Source organism: Phodopus roborovskii, unplaced genomic scaffold (assembly GCF_943737965.1).
Source record: "Phodopus roborovskii unplaced genomic scaffold, PHOROB, whole genome shotgun sequence".
NCBI classification, from domain to species: Eukaryota; Metazoa; Chordata; class Mammalia; order Rodentia; family Cricetidae; genus Phodopus; species Phodopus roborovskii.
In genome coordinates, this window is record NW_026126549.1 from 4,465,098 (window position 1) to 4,481,591 (window position 16,494).

At 41.9% G+C, this 16,494-nt stretch overlaps 1 protein-coding gene across 2 annotated transcripts in view; it reads left to right on the plus strand.

The window, feature by feature from the left end:
* The window catches only part of Sh3rf2 (SH3 domain containing ring finger 2), a 97,189-nt gene that overhangs the window by 42,217 nt on the left and 38,478 nt on the right, over positions 1 to 16,494 (plus strand). For both annotated transcript variants that reach the window (XM_051201176.1, XM_051201175.1), the window contains 3 exons: positions 5,918 to 6,187; positions 8,219 to 8,314; positions 15,770 to 16,093. In XM_051201176.1, the coding sequence (XP_051057133.1) occupies positions 5,918 to 6,187; positions 8,219 to 8,314; positions 15,770 to 16,093 (690 nt within the window). The remainder of the gene's footprint in view (positions 1 to 5,917; positions 6,188 to 8,218; positions 8,315 to 15,769; positions 16,094 to 16,494) is intronic.

Genomic DNA, 16,494 nt, shown 5'->3' on the forward strand with positions numbered 1-16,494 from the left:
CTCTTAATCTTTTCTTCTGTTAAATGTATTGCAATTTTATATTTATTTGTATAAGTTTGGGTTTTTGGTTTTTTTTTTTTTTTTTTTTTGAGGAAATGGACTATAAAATCAATCTAAGGTTTTGTACAATGCCTGGAATGATGGATTCTCAAATTATACTTGGAAAGAAAAACAAATGAATGACCAATAGAAGCTGAGGAAGACAAGCTGGGTGTTAACAATAGCTGTCTCCTCCTTCTCTTCCTTTGGACTGGAATTTCTAAGCATCCTGATTTGTGTGGTATCTATTACTGTCGCACAGTCTACTAAATAGTGTGCATGACTTGTTTCACTGGCCCTCTCAATACAGCCACAAGGAAGTGTGTCCAAGAGCCTCAGGACACCTTCAGATTCAACAAACCACTGGAAATTGGTATATCTGGTCTATTCCAGCTGAAGGATGCAGATTAAACAGTGGAAAGGGGCATCAGGCAGAGTCCAAGAAGGACATGGCATAGTGCTTCCACATACTCACTACAACGGTGTGACCAGATGGAATGTCGTCCTATCTGCCAGAAGATGAAGACAAAGCAGAAAGTTCCTCAGACAAGGGATGGCTTTGCAGAGACAGCCAAGTGTATTACTACTAACTCTGCATACTGTTGTTTACTTCTGAGCTCTGTGCATTGTCCAGTCACCTAAATCATGGCTCTGGAGCTTCAAGCCAATCAAATCAACTTTCAGACAAGCTGACAGGTCTCAGGAACAATCCTGAAGCTGTTTGAATCCCTAAGAAAGGAATGCTTCCATTATAAAATGGATTATCCTCTCTTCCATAACAGACCACGACAAAGTTGGATAATGACCTTTGAGTCTTCCACTCCATTCCCCACCCCACCCCGCACCCCTGCACCTGCAGAGAGAAAAAAAAATTATGAGCAATAAAAGCTGGTGCCAAGCACACAACGGGTAATAGCTGATGCAGAACTTGGCGTCGTTTTCCCCGGAGGGAACAGTTGAGGGCCGGATAGAATCAGCCATCCGAGACCCTTCAGGTGCTCAGCTTTGATGTGAGGGCTCTGGAGTTCAGTAATTCATGCTAATGCAGCCAGCATCGAGGCAATTGCATTCACACTTCATTCAGATTTTGATTACTAAACAGTCCCGGTGACTTTTATGATGAGAAAACACTCTGGTGACTTCAGCTGGAATGGAAGGAGTGTGGCAGAGGCACCAGGACTTTGGGGTCAGATGAGCCCATCTTTCTTGGGCCTGGTGTACTCTGGATAGGTGTAGACCTTGTCTGGTGTCATTTACTGTCTCAGAATTTCCTAAGCATTAAGATACCACTTACTTCATAGGCCACATGACAGAGATTAACAAATGAAAAATTCAGTAGTACAATGACATAAGAAAAGCTTCGGTGGCCTGAAAGAACCCTGGGAAATGTCCATTTCTGCCTCTCTTCAGAGTCCTTCTCTCTCTCCCATCTCTCTCCCTCGCTGGCCCCTCCTGCCTCCTCCCCACTTGCTGCACATGGAAGACAATGTTTTCTGTCTCTATAATGGGAGTACCAAGAATAAACAGGGGACATGTTATCCAGAAGGAAGAACGAAGACGGAAAGCCTTGTGCTGAATATAGAATCTGTAATTCATGTCCACAGCAATTCCCCGTGTTGAGGAGGAATGGAAAAAAGAAGCGATGAAGATGGACAGTTAGTTCCAACACAGAGTTTCAAAGTTTAGGCAGTTTCAAAGGCATTTAAGCACTTTTATACAACTTTGCTCTAATGCGCTCTCTCAGTACTCATTAAATTACGTATGCCACTTGCACTAGAAATATCTTCCCGGAAGGAAAAGAAGAAAGTAGGTTAGTAATTTACAAGCTTATATCAAATCTCCATTGCTTCCATTTTATTTAGAATAAGGTGTGGCTCAAATGAATAGCATCAAACTTAGATGGGAGGAAAGTTTCTTAAAAATTAAAATGCAGCTACAAAAAAAAAAAAATCCTACTCCATGAAAACCTGAGCAAATAAATTGGGGCTGGGGGCTGGGATGTGTGTTTTCAACATTCTCCAGAATCCAGGTACAGGTAAACAGCAAATTTTATTTTGAGAAACATGAGCTTAATGGTTAAGACTGTGGACTTAAAGAGAGTTCTATGTTCAAATCCTGAATCCACTACTCCTCACTTTGTGAAGTGGGCAACTTTAAACTTCTCTGATTTCAAGTTTTCTAAGTTTTGAAATTTGAATTTATGTATATTTCAAAGGTTGCTGTAAGAATTAAATAAAATACATTATGGAGTAATGGTATCTGGTATGCCTGAAAAATAATACAATTATATATTGCCATTATTGTGTAAAGGACTTGGATTCTTTTTTTTTTCCTTCATCATTTCATTCTTTTCTTTTTATAAATCCAGAAGAATAATGAATTAAGAAATGGTTTATGTAGCTTTCAAACAAAAGTCTGAAAATGATGTAGTCCAGGGCAGTATGGCAGAGCCTCTTTCCCCTGTTTAGAAGGGGCCTTCATCCTCATTATTCAAGATGACAGTCAGACCCCCTGGGCCATCCCACACTGTGGGATGGAGTCAGGGAAGGGAAGACAGTCTCCCTCTGTAAGGACCTTCCTGAAAGTTTATTTCCACTCCATCAACCAGAACACAGTTGCCAGGAAGACTAAAAAGTATAACCAACCAGTATTCCATGTGCCCAGAAAACTGTGGCTTGTGTTCTGTACGATGGAAAGTTGGAGAGAGGAATTTGGAAGGACCGGTATTGATTCCTGGTGTCTCCAACAAGGGATGCCTCACAGATTTAGGTTATTCCTGCGGATCCTCTGCTCTCCTCCATCCACGTGCTGGTTGGCATCTCCGTCAAGGCAGGTCACAATTACTTGTCCTACTCAGTTTGGCTAATTTTCTTCCCTGATTCCTTCCACAGCTGCACACCTCACCCGTAAGCTTCACTACATCCCCCACCCCCAGTTTTGTCTAACTCTAATAGGCAACACAATCATTTTGTTATACAAAGTTAAAAACCAGAACTAAACACCTAGGAGAAACTCCAGTATCAAAAAACAGTGGGTCAACATTATCAGCCTTGATAAGACAGAGTTCTCACCATGTCAGTGCATTGTTAGACCTTACTCATCCACTTCCACGTCTTGTTCACATACCCTCCAGGCTCCCTTTACACTACCCACAGCTTGGCTATCACGTCACCAAAGGGATGCAAGGTCTCCTCTCTGCAATCTACGTGGAATTGCTTTCTCAAATAAGCATTGTAGAGCCAGGAAATCCAAGAAGACCTGAATTAAAGCTATCCTAGGAACCCCAAAATATCTCAATGCAAGAGGACAGTTTCACCCCTCTGCCCAGAAAAGCACACACACATACCTCAGGTGAGAAGAAGGTTTTAGTTGGAACCTAAGTTGTTAGAACTTTAAGTGTGCCAAGCCAGCCTCAAATAAGACCACATCGAGGCCATTTCTGTGTGGAGAAACCAGTCTGTTATGAAAAAAAAAAAAAAAGTACTTGGCTGAATTAATTATTTAGACAGATGACTAATCTGACAGATGATGATCCACAAATTGATTTATCTTTTTTCAAAAGCTATGATTGATTCCTGACTAATTGTTTCCTACACTCAGTTGAGTCTCCTAATGATCCAAACACTCATGAGGTCTACAGTTTCTGGAGAAGGCTGGAGACAAATTATGCTTCTCACAAACCACTTCCTATTTGCAGGTGGTTTCCCCTTCCACTTTCTTCCCATCAGTGCTGAGGAGTATGCAGAAGTGGTGTCATTAGTTCCCCATTATACATGATGCTAATAAAGGAAGACATTCACTGAGCACATATTATATTCTAGGCAAAATGTAAAATGCATTATGGATATCCTTTATTGCTCACAAAAGTCTTAATGAGGTAGACATTCTACAAACACCCTGTTTTATACATGAACATAGTTCAAAAAATATTAAACAACCCTAACCACATAAGTAGAAAGAGGGTACAACCAGAATGCAAAATCAGTATGGAACCAGAAAGAATCATTGACTCACTGTAGTGGCTGGTTTTATGTCAACTTGATATAAGCTAAAGTCATCTGAGAGGAGAGAACCTCAATTGAGAAAATGCCTCCATAAGCTCATGGATATAGGCAAGAGTGTAGGACATTTTTTTAAAATTAACAAATGATATGGGAGGGCTCAGTCCATTATGGGTGGTACCACTCTGGGATGGTGCTCCTAGGTTCTATAAGAAAACAGGCTGACCAAGCATGGAGAGCAAGCCAGTAAGCAGCATCCCTCCTTGGCCTCTGCAACAGCTCCTGCCTCCAGGTTCCTGCTCTGCTGGAGTTCCTGTCCTGCCTTCCTTGGATCATGAACAGTGATATGGAAGTGTAATCCAAAGGGTTTATACCCTTTCTTCCCCAAGTTGCATTTGGTCATGGTATTTCATCACATTGATAGTAACCCCGACTAACACACTCACTCAAATCCACACAGCTGTGAGTCCAGTGTAAACCACATTCCTGGTATCAGGATTATGAACAAAAGCTCCAGACTCAGGTAGCCTGGGTTCAGAGCTGATGTTTGCTGATGCTTCCCATTCCCCAAGTGTGTCACCTTATGCAAGCTACCAAACTGCTGGGCCTCAGTCAGCTTCTTCAGTAAACTGGATGGTGACTTTCTGTCTCAAAAAGGTTCCTGTGTTGTTTCCATTTCCTAGATATTGTGAATAGAGCAGCAATGCCCCACACCTGAGGCTTAGGGAACACTGTGGAAGAGGAGCAGAGAATGTGAGAGCCAGGGGATCAGGAAGTTTGCTATGAGATTGTGTCTCCTTGTAATATCAGAAGCTGTTCCCATGAGCTCTCACCAACATGCTACCCAAATAAAAGCTGAACATGATGACGCCACTGGTTTTTCCATATAACTTTGTAGTGAAATAAAAGATGCATGCATATAAACATTGATTTAAAATTCTTTGAGATATATATGTGTATACACACACATGCACAATAAAGTACATAGATCTTAGAAATAAATGGGAACAATCAAGTATAACCACCATCCAAAATCAAAGTATAAAACTAAGGTGTTGCTAAGGTATGCTAAGGTGGATGAGGGGAAAAACCCACGAGGCCTCAAAATTATACAAAGATTTATAGGAAACCAAGGAAATCTGGGAACAGGAGAAGTGCCTTCCCAGGAAAGAGCACAACACTGAAACATACATACAAGTAACATTATCTGGACTGAACTGGTTTTATATATGAATGTACATATATGCATACAAAACAACTGGTGAATGAAGAGCTCATAAATTTGAGGGATAATAGAGAGATTTGGAGGGAGGAAAGGGAAGGCAGAAATGTGATAATTGTATTATAATCTCAAAAACAAAAAATAAATCTTTGTCCAAAAATTGGTGGGGTTGCTGTTAATTGAAAATTTGACAGGATCTAGAATCATCTAAGAGATGGACAGCAGGCTCAGAGTGTACCTCTTGGGGTTATTTTGAGTATGCTAACTGATGTGAGGAAACCCATCTTAATTGTGAGCAGGACCGTTCCTGGGGCAGGAGATGATCCTGAACTATGTAAAGCTGAGCTGAGCACTTGGAAACAGTCATTGTTGCTTCTCGGCCAAAGCCATGGTGTGAGCAGCTGCTTCAAGCTTCTGCTGCTGTGCCTTCTCCATCACGATGGGGACCTTGAATTGTGAGCCAAATAAACTCTTTCTCCTTAAAATTGCTTCTTGTCAGAGTAGCACATCACAGAGAAGGAATAGAAAATAAGACAGCCATCTACACTAAATGGGCTAGATGGTCTACACACAGCCGTCATTAGTATTTGGTATGAGACCTTTCATCCCTCCAGTCTGAAGCTCAGTCCTATTCTCTGGTCTGTGCCACTTGCAGGTGCCTCGAGCCAAGGCCTTGTGTAACTACAGAGGGAAGAATCCTGGTGACCTGAAGTTTAATAAAGGAGATGTCATCCTCCTCCGGAGACAGCTTGATGAGAACTGGTACCAGGGGGAGATCAATGGGGTCAGTGGGATCTTCCCAGCCAGCTCTGTGGAAGTCATCAAGCAGCTGCCTCAGCCACCACCACTCTGCAGGGCCCTCTACAACTTTGATCTTCGAGACAAGGATAAGCATGAGAGCCAGGACTGCCTGACCTTCCTCAAGGTAATTACAGACCACATACAGCCGTGGGAGAAGCTCAGTCCATTATTTAATGCTTGATGTTTGCAAAGAGTATTTATATTACATGAATGCACACGTGTGTGTGTGTGTGTGTGTGCACACGTGCACCCATACACAAACATTTGTAGGAGATGTGTGTGTGTGTGTGTGTGTGTGTATAATTTCAACTGCATGGACTCTGTACTGGTCAATGTTCTATGGCTCTGAAGTGACATGCCACCATTGTAACACTTATAAAAGGCAGTATTTAATTGGGGCTTCATGTGTGTTTTTAGAGGTTGTTGTCCCACAGGTGTCCAAATCCCCTCATAGAAATCTGAGTTGGGGTTACCTTCTTAGTTGATGCTGTGACAGGTTAACATGTGAGCACATGAAGTGGCCCGCTATATCACAGTAAAAGTCCCTAAACTCATTCATTTAACAATCTTTTAAATATATTTAATCTATTTTCATTTTAAGTATATGAGTATTTTGCCAACATGCATGTGTGTGTATCATATGTGTACCTGGTACCCGTGGAAACTGGAAGAGGACATTGGATCTCTGAAAGTGGGGTTACTGTGGAAGTTGTGGGCTGCTATGTGGGTGCTGGGAACTGAACCTGGGTCCTCTGTAAGAGCAAGTGCTCTTAACTAGTGAGTTACCACTCCAGCTCCTTCCATCTGATGATTTGGTCACTGGGAACAAAGTGATGAATCAATGCCCTTCCTTCCACTGAACTTGGAGTCTGATGGAAAACACATATGCATCGGCAGGAAAGTGTGACAACGACACCAGAACAGAGGATTTTGCCCATTCTGTCACTGTGGAACACTGGAGCTTCATTAGGAAAATCTATGGTAGTCCTAAACCCAGCATGTCCAAATTCAACCAAAGATCTTTCTTCTGCCAAATGCTGTGCTATGTCTGCAAGCTCAGCATTTGTGATATTGATATTGAGGGAGGAAGGTCACTGAAGTGAGTCTGGGCTCCATAGAAAGTCTCTCTCTCTCTCAAAAAAAAAAAAAAAAATAAGAGGTTGTGGTGGCTATGGAGATGGCTCAATAGATAAAGGCACCTACTGCCAAACCTGATGACCCAAGTTCAGCCCCAAACCACAGGGTTTAAGGAGAGAACCAACTCCCACAAGTTGCCCTCTGACTTGCACACACACACACACACACACCATGGTACATGTCACATACACAGGAGAGAGATTTGTAACAAAAAGTGTTCCTATTAAGTATGACATCATTTTATGAAGTAGGAGAGTAGATAAAATGAGAGGACAGTACCAGAGGTAATGATGTTAGAGTGTAAGACAAGGCACAAATGGGGTGCTTAGTTTCATACTTTGATTTGTTTGAGGGTTCGTGACTATCGTTGATTGTTTAGCTCATTTCTAAGATTTATGCCCTTTATTGAATGCATACATGTATGTCTTGAATGGAATTTAGAACAATATTTATATGCATATATCTTTTACTACAAAAACTTCTATTAAAATATGTCAAGCAAGCTATTAGCAGTAGTTTATACTACACTGTGGTGGACAGAATCTACTTGTTTTTCTTACTGGTGTTTTCAATGTTTCTACAACTTTACATATAATCTATTGTAGCAAGGAAACTTTTGAATGAAAGCTGCTTTATTTTTGACGTATTAAAACTGAGTCAGTTCTGAAAAGCCTTCAAAAAGGGAATGAAAGTCATTCCCCTTCGCCAAGCTAGAGCTGTATCACCTACGGCTTCCCTCTTGCCTTCTCCGTCAGGTTAATATAAGTGAAAACCACAGATTCTGCTGATGATTGGAGTGTTTGGAGTTTTCCTACCGGGTTCCACTGATCCTCAAATCACTTCCATTCCTCTTGGAAATCTTGGTGACCCAAACACTACCTTTTATGATGACAAAAATATTCCCCACACAACCTAGTCAAGAGCTATACCCTTTGTTCCCTGATACAAAGTGATCTCCATGGAAGAGTTCATCGCCTGAAAGTGGAGAGTAGAGCTGACTTGAGGCCTTCTCTTTCAGGATGACATCATCACAGTGATCAGCCGAGTGGATGAGAATTGGGCTGAAGGGAAGCTAGGAGACAAAGTGGGCATCTTCCCCATCCTGTTTGTAGAGGTATGTGAGACTCCCATCTACGTGTAAGTTAAGCATTCTCCAAGGTGTCTATGTGTCCCCAGTGACACCTGAGGGTGATTGCTGTTTAACATGAGGCTTAGAACTCACTGGAACTTCTAAAGAAAAATTCTATTCAATGACACTAAATTCTGGTGAATATGGAGAAATGGATCGTTTCCATTCTGTTTCTTGGAGTGTAAAGTGGTCAGATTTACTCACATCAAAATTTGAGCTCATCCATATCTAAAAAAAAAAAAAAAAAAAAAAAAAAAAAAAAAAAGATGTACACTGCTTTATGTTAACAATCCAATGAGAATTGACTGTAAGGAAATATTTAAGTAAACATATAAAGCTGTTGGTACAAAACATGAAAAATGCTCATCATAGCATTGTATGTAATGGTGAAATGCAGAAATAATCTAAATAACCAACAGTGGGGCTCACTTTGTGGGTAAGAGACAGGATCTCACTGTGTAGGCCGGGCTGGACTCAAACTCATAGAGATTCACCGGCCTCTGTCTCCTGAGTGCTAGGATTAAAGGTGTACCCCACTACAAGTGCCCTACTCTTTACATGGTGCTAGAAAAAATTAATATATACTATTTAAATGTTAATAATATTGTGAAGTACTTGATATTATTAGAAAATGCATAATTTATTGTTGAGTTGGAAACAAATTGAGTGAGTATAGATTCTTTGTATTTGTTTTTATTACATTGGTGCTCTGCATGCTTGTATGTCTGTGTGAGGGTGTCAGATCCCCTGGAACTGGAATTACAGACAGCTGTGAGCTGCCATGTGGGTGCTGGGATTGGACCCAGGCACCAGCCAGTGCTCTTAACTGCTAAGCTACTCTCCAGACTCTGAGTATAGATTTTTTTATAGATTTTTTATTTAAATTTGAAACAAGCTTGTTTTAACATGTCAATTCCAGTTCCCTCATCCTCCTCTTCTCCCTTGCCCCCCAATCCCCATCCCATCTCCTTTCTGCTCCCCAGGGAGGATGAGGCCTTCCATGGGGGAATCTTCAAAGTCTTGTCATATCATTTGGAGCAGGGACTAGGCTCTCTGCCATGTGTCTATGTATCCCTGTATGTGGAATGGGCTCCCAAAGTCCATTCGCATCAAGTATAGATTTTTAAATCCCAAAAATGAGAAAAAATGAGAAAGTTCTGGAGATCTGTCCATAACACTGGGAATGCACTCAACACTGCTGAACTAGACACTTAAATGAATGAAACTGTAGAAAACAAAGTTGAACTGAGTTGAAAGCAGCTCTAAAAATGCATGTTTGTGCATAGAAGTGGGTAAGGGACTGCAATGACGTGCACCAACATATACTAACATTGGGAATAGTGACCACTAGATGTAAAATTCCAGATGGAAGCTGGAAGTTGTTATCAGATTTCATTCTCTATAACCCCCCACACACACCTTATTTTGTGAGAGTATTTCAGTGAACCTAGAGTTTGCTGTTTGGATGACTCTACCCAGCCAACAAGCACCCAAGATCTGCACCAGCACTGGGGTTTCAGGCATATACCACCACACCCAGCCTTTATGAAGGGTCTGGGCATCCAAACAGAGCTCGTCACCTTTGCACAACAAGCACTTTACCTCTAGAGCTAATTCCCCAGCCTTATTTCTGTGGGTGTTTTTTAAAAAAACAACTTAAAAAAACAAGCTGCGCTATCTGTTTCTCCAGTATAATTACCTAACCTATAGTCTCTAACCTCACTAGCCACAAGCCTCACCCTAGCTTGAAGAAAGTCATTGCAAATTCAAGAGACAGTTTTCACTATTTAACTGCATTCACAGGGTGCTTACCACATACAAAAGTATTAAAAGTGAGTATTGGAGAGCTATAAAAAGAAGTACTGGGCAGTGTCCCCACCCTCCAACAGGGTGGGGAGAATAGGACTGAGGCATAATTGGGGGAAAGAAGCCAATTCTTCCATGCATGAAAGCCAAAGCAGGCTCTGCAGCGAAGGGTGTATCCTTGTCCAGCTTCCAAGGTGTTGGGTATGTCCTTCACTCAGCCAGTCAAAGTAACAGTGGACGGAAGGGTAGGAGAGTACAGAACGGCTGTGCTATTGGTGTATGAACGCAAAGGTATTCTCATTCCTCATGCTTTGTCTCTTCCTGGGCGCCTTCCTGGTACACCTGCCTTGTGCCTGGTACACCTTCCCACATGTTTAATTTTCACTCATTTTATGAGGCTCTGCTGGGGAAAAAAAATGTCCAGAACATTTCAGCAGCCAGGTGAACATTGTTTGATTTCTGTCTTCTCCAAACACGTGGCAGGTGTGTTGATTACACTTTACAGGCCAGCTAATGAAGAACAGGCTCTCCATAAAAAATTACCTGCCCAGCTTGTGTGAGGCCTTGGGATCCAGTAACAATACAACAGAAATTTTTACAGCATTAAATTGAGTAAATGAAAACCTATTTGAAGGTGGTTAGAAAAAAAATAAGCCATTTTCACTCTGACCCTGTCCCTTGAACTCATTTATTACCCTGTCCCTTGAACTCATTTAGTCATTCATTGGTACCTGCTGTATCAGGCTCTACACTAAATTCTAAAGATACAGGGTAGATGTGGGTCCCTAATGCCAGAGATCACACCTTCAGGCACTCGGGCAATTGATTACAAGGATGATGAATGATGCAAAGAATGAAATAGAGGAAAGTGTTACAGGGCTGTGATGTGCATCTTCATCTAGGAGGTCAACAAATGCCCTCTAAGCCAACTGAGAAGCAATTAAAGTTAGATATGTATATATGGAGGAGGATGTGGTTGGGGGCATAGAAGAAGCAAGAGGACCCAGAGACAACTAGATCCAGAGCTGAGTCACTAAGCCAAAGAAGTAAATTACTGACCACCTTGTAAACAGAAAGGACTGGGTGATGCTGGCATACTAAACAGCCCTGCATTCTCAGTAGCTCAACAAAAAAAGTTTCCAACTTTGAAGATCCCCTATGGAAGGCCTCACCCTCCCTGGGGAGCAGAAAGGGGATTGGATGCAGGTTGGGGGAGGACAGGGGAGAAGGGGAGGGTGCCAGAACTGGGGTTGACAAGCTTGTTTCAAATTTAAATTAAAAATATATATATTATCATAAAAAGAATATACAATTGGGGGAAAATGTTATAAAAAATAAGAATATACAATTAGAAGAAAAAAAGAAAATGCTGTTTCCTACTTACACTGTATGTTCAGCACAGGATGCTAAGAGGTTCTACTCATAGCCACCTAGGAACCCACACTTATAGGGCTGGGCTGTCTATCAGCCATGACATCTGGAGCATCTGTCCTTCCTGGTTTCCACAGGAGGGGAGAATGGATTGTGTATTCACAGTTAAGAGACTCTGAAGTAACACTAGACATATTGCCTAGTCCAGTCCCATTGCTCCATCCACATACATTCTCTGCTCATTGGCTGAACCAGTCACAACACTCCAAGTCAGCAGAGGAAAGGGAACCACATGGGATACACAGTGAAGATGCTCTACATCTTACTAGACTAAATTTGGATTTGCCCCAGAGATCAGTGACTTGATCCGATTTGGTTGGTTTGGTAGATTATTGTTTTTGGTTGGTTGGTTGGTTGTTGGTTGTTGGTTGGTTGGTTGTTGACTTGTTTATTCTGCTTTCAGACAAAGTCCCATTGTATATCCCATGCTGGCCTGAAACTGGATGTACATTACAGGCTAGCCTCAACTTTCCTCAGCCTCCCAAGAGCTCTGATTGCAGATGTGAGCCACCAGGCCCAGACTTTGGTTTCTGGGATGCAATGGAAAGAATACGTTAAAAAAAAAAAAAAAAAAAAAGAGGAGAGAGAAAGACAGATGAACAGTCTGCTGCATGGTTCCTTTAGGAAATGATGTGGCTTTGACCACTAGACTGGAAACAAAACAAATTGACAAATTCAATTCTACCTCTTATGAGGATTTGGGAATTGCAGAGGTGGAGGATATGGGAAACAGGAAATGTTCTGGGGCATCTCCACTTTCTGATTTGTGTGCCTAGGTCAGTGGTGAGACCATTTGCTAGGATGACTAGGGGAATGTTAAGTCTCCCAGGACCCAACTGAACACATTGGAGGTGGGAGGCTTTGGCCTGATCTCCTGCATTATTTTAAGCTGCTTCTTCATAGCTCTGGGGTGAAGGAGTAAGCCTTAGTTTCATCACCTGTTTCTGAATACTACTCTTTTCAAAACTTCTGTATTTAATGCTTATCCATTTAGATAAGCTCACTACCAATTTACCTCTAAAATTAGTAATTACAAGAACCCTCAAAATTATCATTAAACTAGCCATGGCTTCATTTGTTCTCCTAATTGCTAGGAGGGAGGAAGAAGATAATCAAGTGGTTTGTCTAATTGGGAACCTACTTTTCAAACATTACTTCAAATCTAAATTGAGCTTTTTAAAGCAGTACTTAAAGTTTTGACTCCAGTAATTTCATTAAGAGTAGCGCGTGCTGAGAACTCTTTAAATAAGTTTGTATTGCCAGAGCTATGCAGAGCAATTGAAAGGAAGGCTTTCTTATAAGGATAACATGGATTTTTTTGTGTGCATAAACAAGACTTTGCTTGTTAATGCACCATTTGATTTATTGAGCTGCACCTGAACAAAGGGTGGCTAAACAAAAGCTGAGCTTCTGCCCATTCCTGTCAGGACTTCTCCACAGGGCAGACTTGCTTATATGAACCTCATTCAGGTCAATGAACTTCAAGGATACTGTTTCAAATGAGTGCAAATCTAAAAGCCTCCCAGTCCTTCCCCCAGCTGAGCTGTCAATCACACAGGTGGAGGGCAGGACAGAGGCAGACTCTCACAGGGCCCTTTGTTAGTGTTACTGATAAAAAAAAAATTAAAAAGTTAATGGTGGTGCCCACCTGGAGGCACAACAGGCAGGGCAAATAAGAATTAACTCATGTCGTTACAGCCGCAGATGTCTGTAAAGAATATCACTCATTCAGTTTGAAGGGTATCAGTTGTCCTCCCGTGCGAACTGTGGAGAGAGAGGTGCTGTGGGCCTTACAAGGCCCTGTCCTTAGTCCAAGCTACCATTAGAGCCTGCCAGAACAAGGCCAATATGTTGCTAATTGGTATCCCTATTTATCATTACTTCTGGGTAACATCAAGATGACATTTTCATTTATATGGAGTAAAACCTGCTTTTTGCTTTTTTATGTATCTTGATCTCTGTTTTTGATAAATACATATAATTATATAAACACACTACAATCAATATACAGAAAAGTTCCAGCATGTTCCCCCAAATCCCTCATGCTGCACCCTCTTATCTATTCCTTCACAAACTCTCAATACCTAGTAACCAGTGATCTAGTTTCTGCCCCTATGGTTTTCTTTCTTTCTTTTTTTTTTTTTAGAATGTTCTATAAATGGAAACCCATAGAACATGGCCTTGTGAGCTTGGCTTCTTTCATTTTGCTTAACACATTTGAGATTTGTCTGTGTTGTGCCATGTGTTCATAGCTCATCTTTTTATTAGTGAACGGTGTCCTAAAGCACAGATGTTCCAGAGATGGCATAGTTCTGTCTGTAAAGTCTTGCCGCACAATTAGGACTGGAGTTCAATCCCAGAACCCAGGAGAAAGGAAGGAAGGAAGGAAGGAAGGAATCTGGTTATGATGGTATACATCATATGATGGTAGAGATAGGTGGGTACCGGGAGCTCAATGGCCAGCCAGCCAGCCTCATTGGCAAACTCCAGACGAGTAAGAAACCCTTCCTAAAATCTAAGATAGGCAGCTCCTGAGGAGCAACAGCTGATCTCCACATTCATACACACATATATAAATCACCAGTCAATCAATTGGTAATAAATGACAGACACTGAAGTTGTTTCCTGTTGTTGGCAACTCTGAATGAAACTGTGGTTTGAGCATCCATTTTTGCATTCTTCGAGTAATTACCCAGAAGTGGGATTGCTGGATCAGATGCTAAGTATGTGTTTATGAGAAACTGCCAAACCGTAACACGAGCTTTAAAAGGCATAAATCAGGTCATGTCACTCCTCTACCCAGTCCTGCCAGGAGCTTCCTGTTACACTGAAAATAAGTCAAAGCCTCTTGAGTCCTTGTGCAATTGGGAGCCTGCCAGCCCTGTGGCCTCTCCTCCCTGTCTCCTCATCTGTTCCTTTCCATCCTTCTCTACTGCTTTCTGCCCAGCCTGTTCACATCCCTATTTCCACACAACCATCCCTTTCTTGCCACCTGCTGCAGCTTAAATGCCACCTTCTCAGAGGCTCTTCCTTGATGCTCCCGACTAGTATGAAGTGGCCATTGCCACTGGAGGATATTACCATCTGATAGCTCCTTGCTGACTAGTTTACACGTGGGCTCTGTGTCACTGATGTCGCTCCTTCTGGGCCTCAGCTTTCTTATCTTTGAAATGGACTTTTTAAAAAAGTACACTGAGATGTCTCAGTAAAGCTCTTGGTGAGCTCCAGGCCACTGAAAAAAGCAAGGGGAATTTCTCCCAAGGAATGACTTATTCCCTGCCCTCTATTCGTACACATGCACACACACACACACACACACACACACACACACACACCTAACACTAATCCCTACGTGGTGAGTTTTTCATTATGTGGCAAGCTTTTATAGAGCAAGAATCACCTCTTCTTCAAAGTCTTCTATCTCATCTATTTTAATCCTCTGTATATCATCATTTAAAAGCTCTGAAATGGGAATACTTTTTACATCTCTAGTTGAATTCCTAAATTAGAATGTGATGTGTGGCTTTGGAGAACAACTGGTGACTATTGTAATGATAGGATAAGCATCCTGAGGTTGAAGTGTTGATTCATAGGAACCTTCATTTTTTTCTCCAACAGATTCCATAGTTCCAAAGGCTATAAGCCCCCAGAGGCCCTTGGGAGTAATCAGTAGGATGATGGGGACAGCTACAGTGACACAGTGACACAGCACTGGGCTGGCACCAGATCAGACACACCATTTGTTACATTTCCAGAAATTGTGTTAGCCAGCTGTTAAACAGTTAGTTTATAGATAACACTACACACCAGGGCTTTTCCATCCTTTTTTGGTTTCCCCTCCCCCCCCCAGCCAATTTACTAGAACAACTGATGTTAGAGGCAAAGAATAGGAAAAGAAAGTGAAGGGATGGCAGTATTTGAGATGGGGGGGGGATAAAAAGCAGGATTAGCAGAAGGATGTAGTCAAGGTCCTGGATGTTTATCTACTATGTCTCAAATGTATCAAATGTATGAACACCAAATGGATAAAAGATAGAATTTTTATTATACTGACCGAAGGATGGTCACCCAACCCAGCTATGTACCAAAGGGTGGCCATCTGAGCCAGCAGCTGAGAAGCTAGCATCAACTGCCAATGAGTGTGAGAGTTAGCTACTGTACTATGTCAGAGAGTAACTCTCATCCGTCCTCTTATCTTTGCAGCCGAACCTCACAGCAAGACACCTCCTGGAGAGGAACAAAGGGCATCAGTTGTCACGCACGAAAAACCTGTCCCTGATGTCCTCACCATCCAAAGGCAAAGCAACCAACACATCCATCCTCCGAAAGAGCCCTGGGCCCAGGAGGAAAGGGTCTGGGCAGTTCTCCATCACAACAGCTTTGAACACACTCAACCGCATGGTCCATTCTCCGGAAGGTCACCAGATGGTGGAAATCAGCACCCCAGTACTCATCAGCTCTAGCAGCCCCTCTGTGTTTGCTCAGCATGGGGACAAGGCAGACTTCCAGGCCAACTCTGCAGGACAGGTAGGGAAGAAATCCACTGGCACCTTGGTGGTAAGCAAGAAAGCATTACCGTGACACAAGCACTGTTAGATGATCAGTACTCGCCAGACACCCAGAATGCATGAATATTAACTGAAGCCATGTGTACTGTCAGATATCTGTGACCTCATTTTATCCTTAAGCATCCTTTAAGTTAAATGTGATTGTTATTATCCCTGCTTTACAGGTAAGGAAATGGAGAGTTCAAAGGATTAAACAACTTGCCCAAATTCCCGGCTACTTTTCACTTTTCTGTTCTGTGATAAACATGGTTCCCTGTTCATCAGAAAAGTTTGCTCCTAGAGATGTTGGTAGACACTTTCCAGACAAGGTTTTGGCACAATATAAGACTCACTGTCACATCTTCTGCAATAATCAGAATA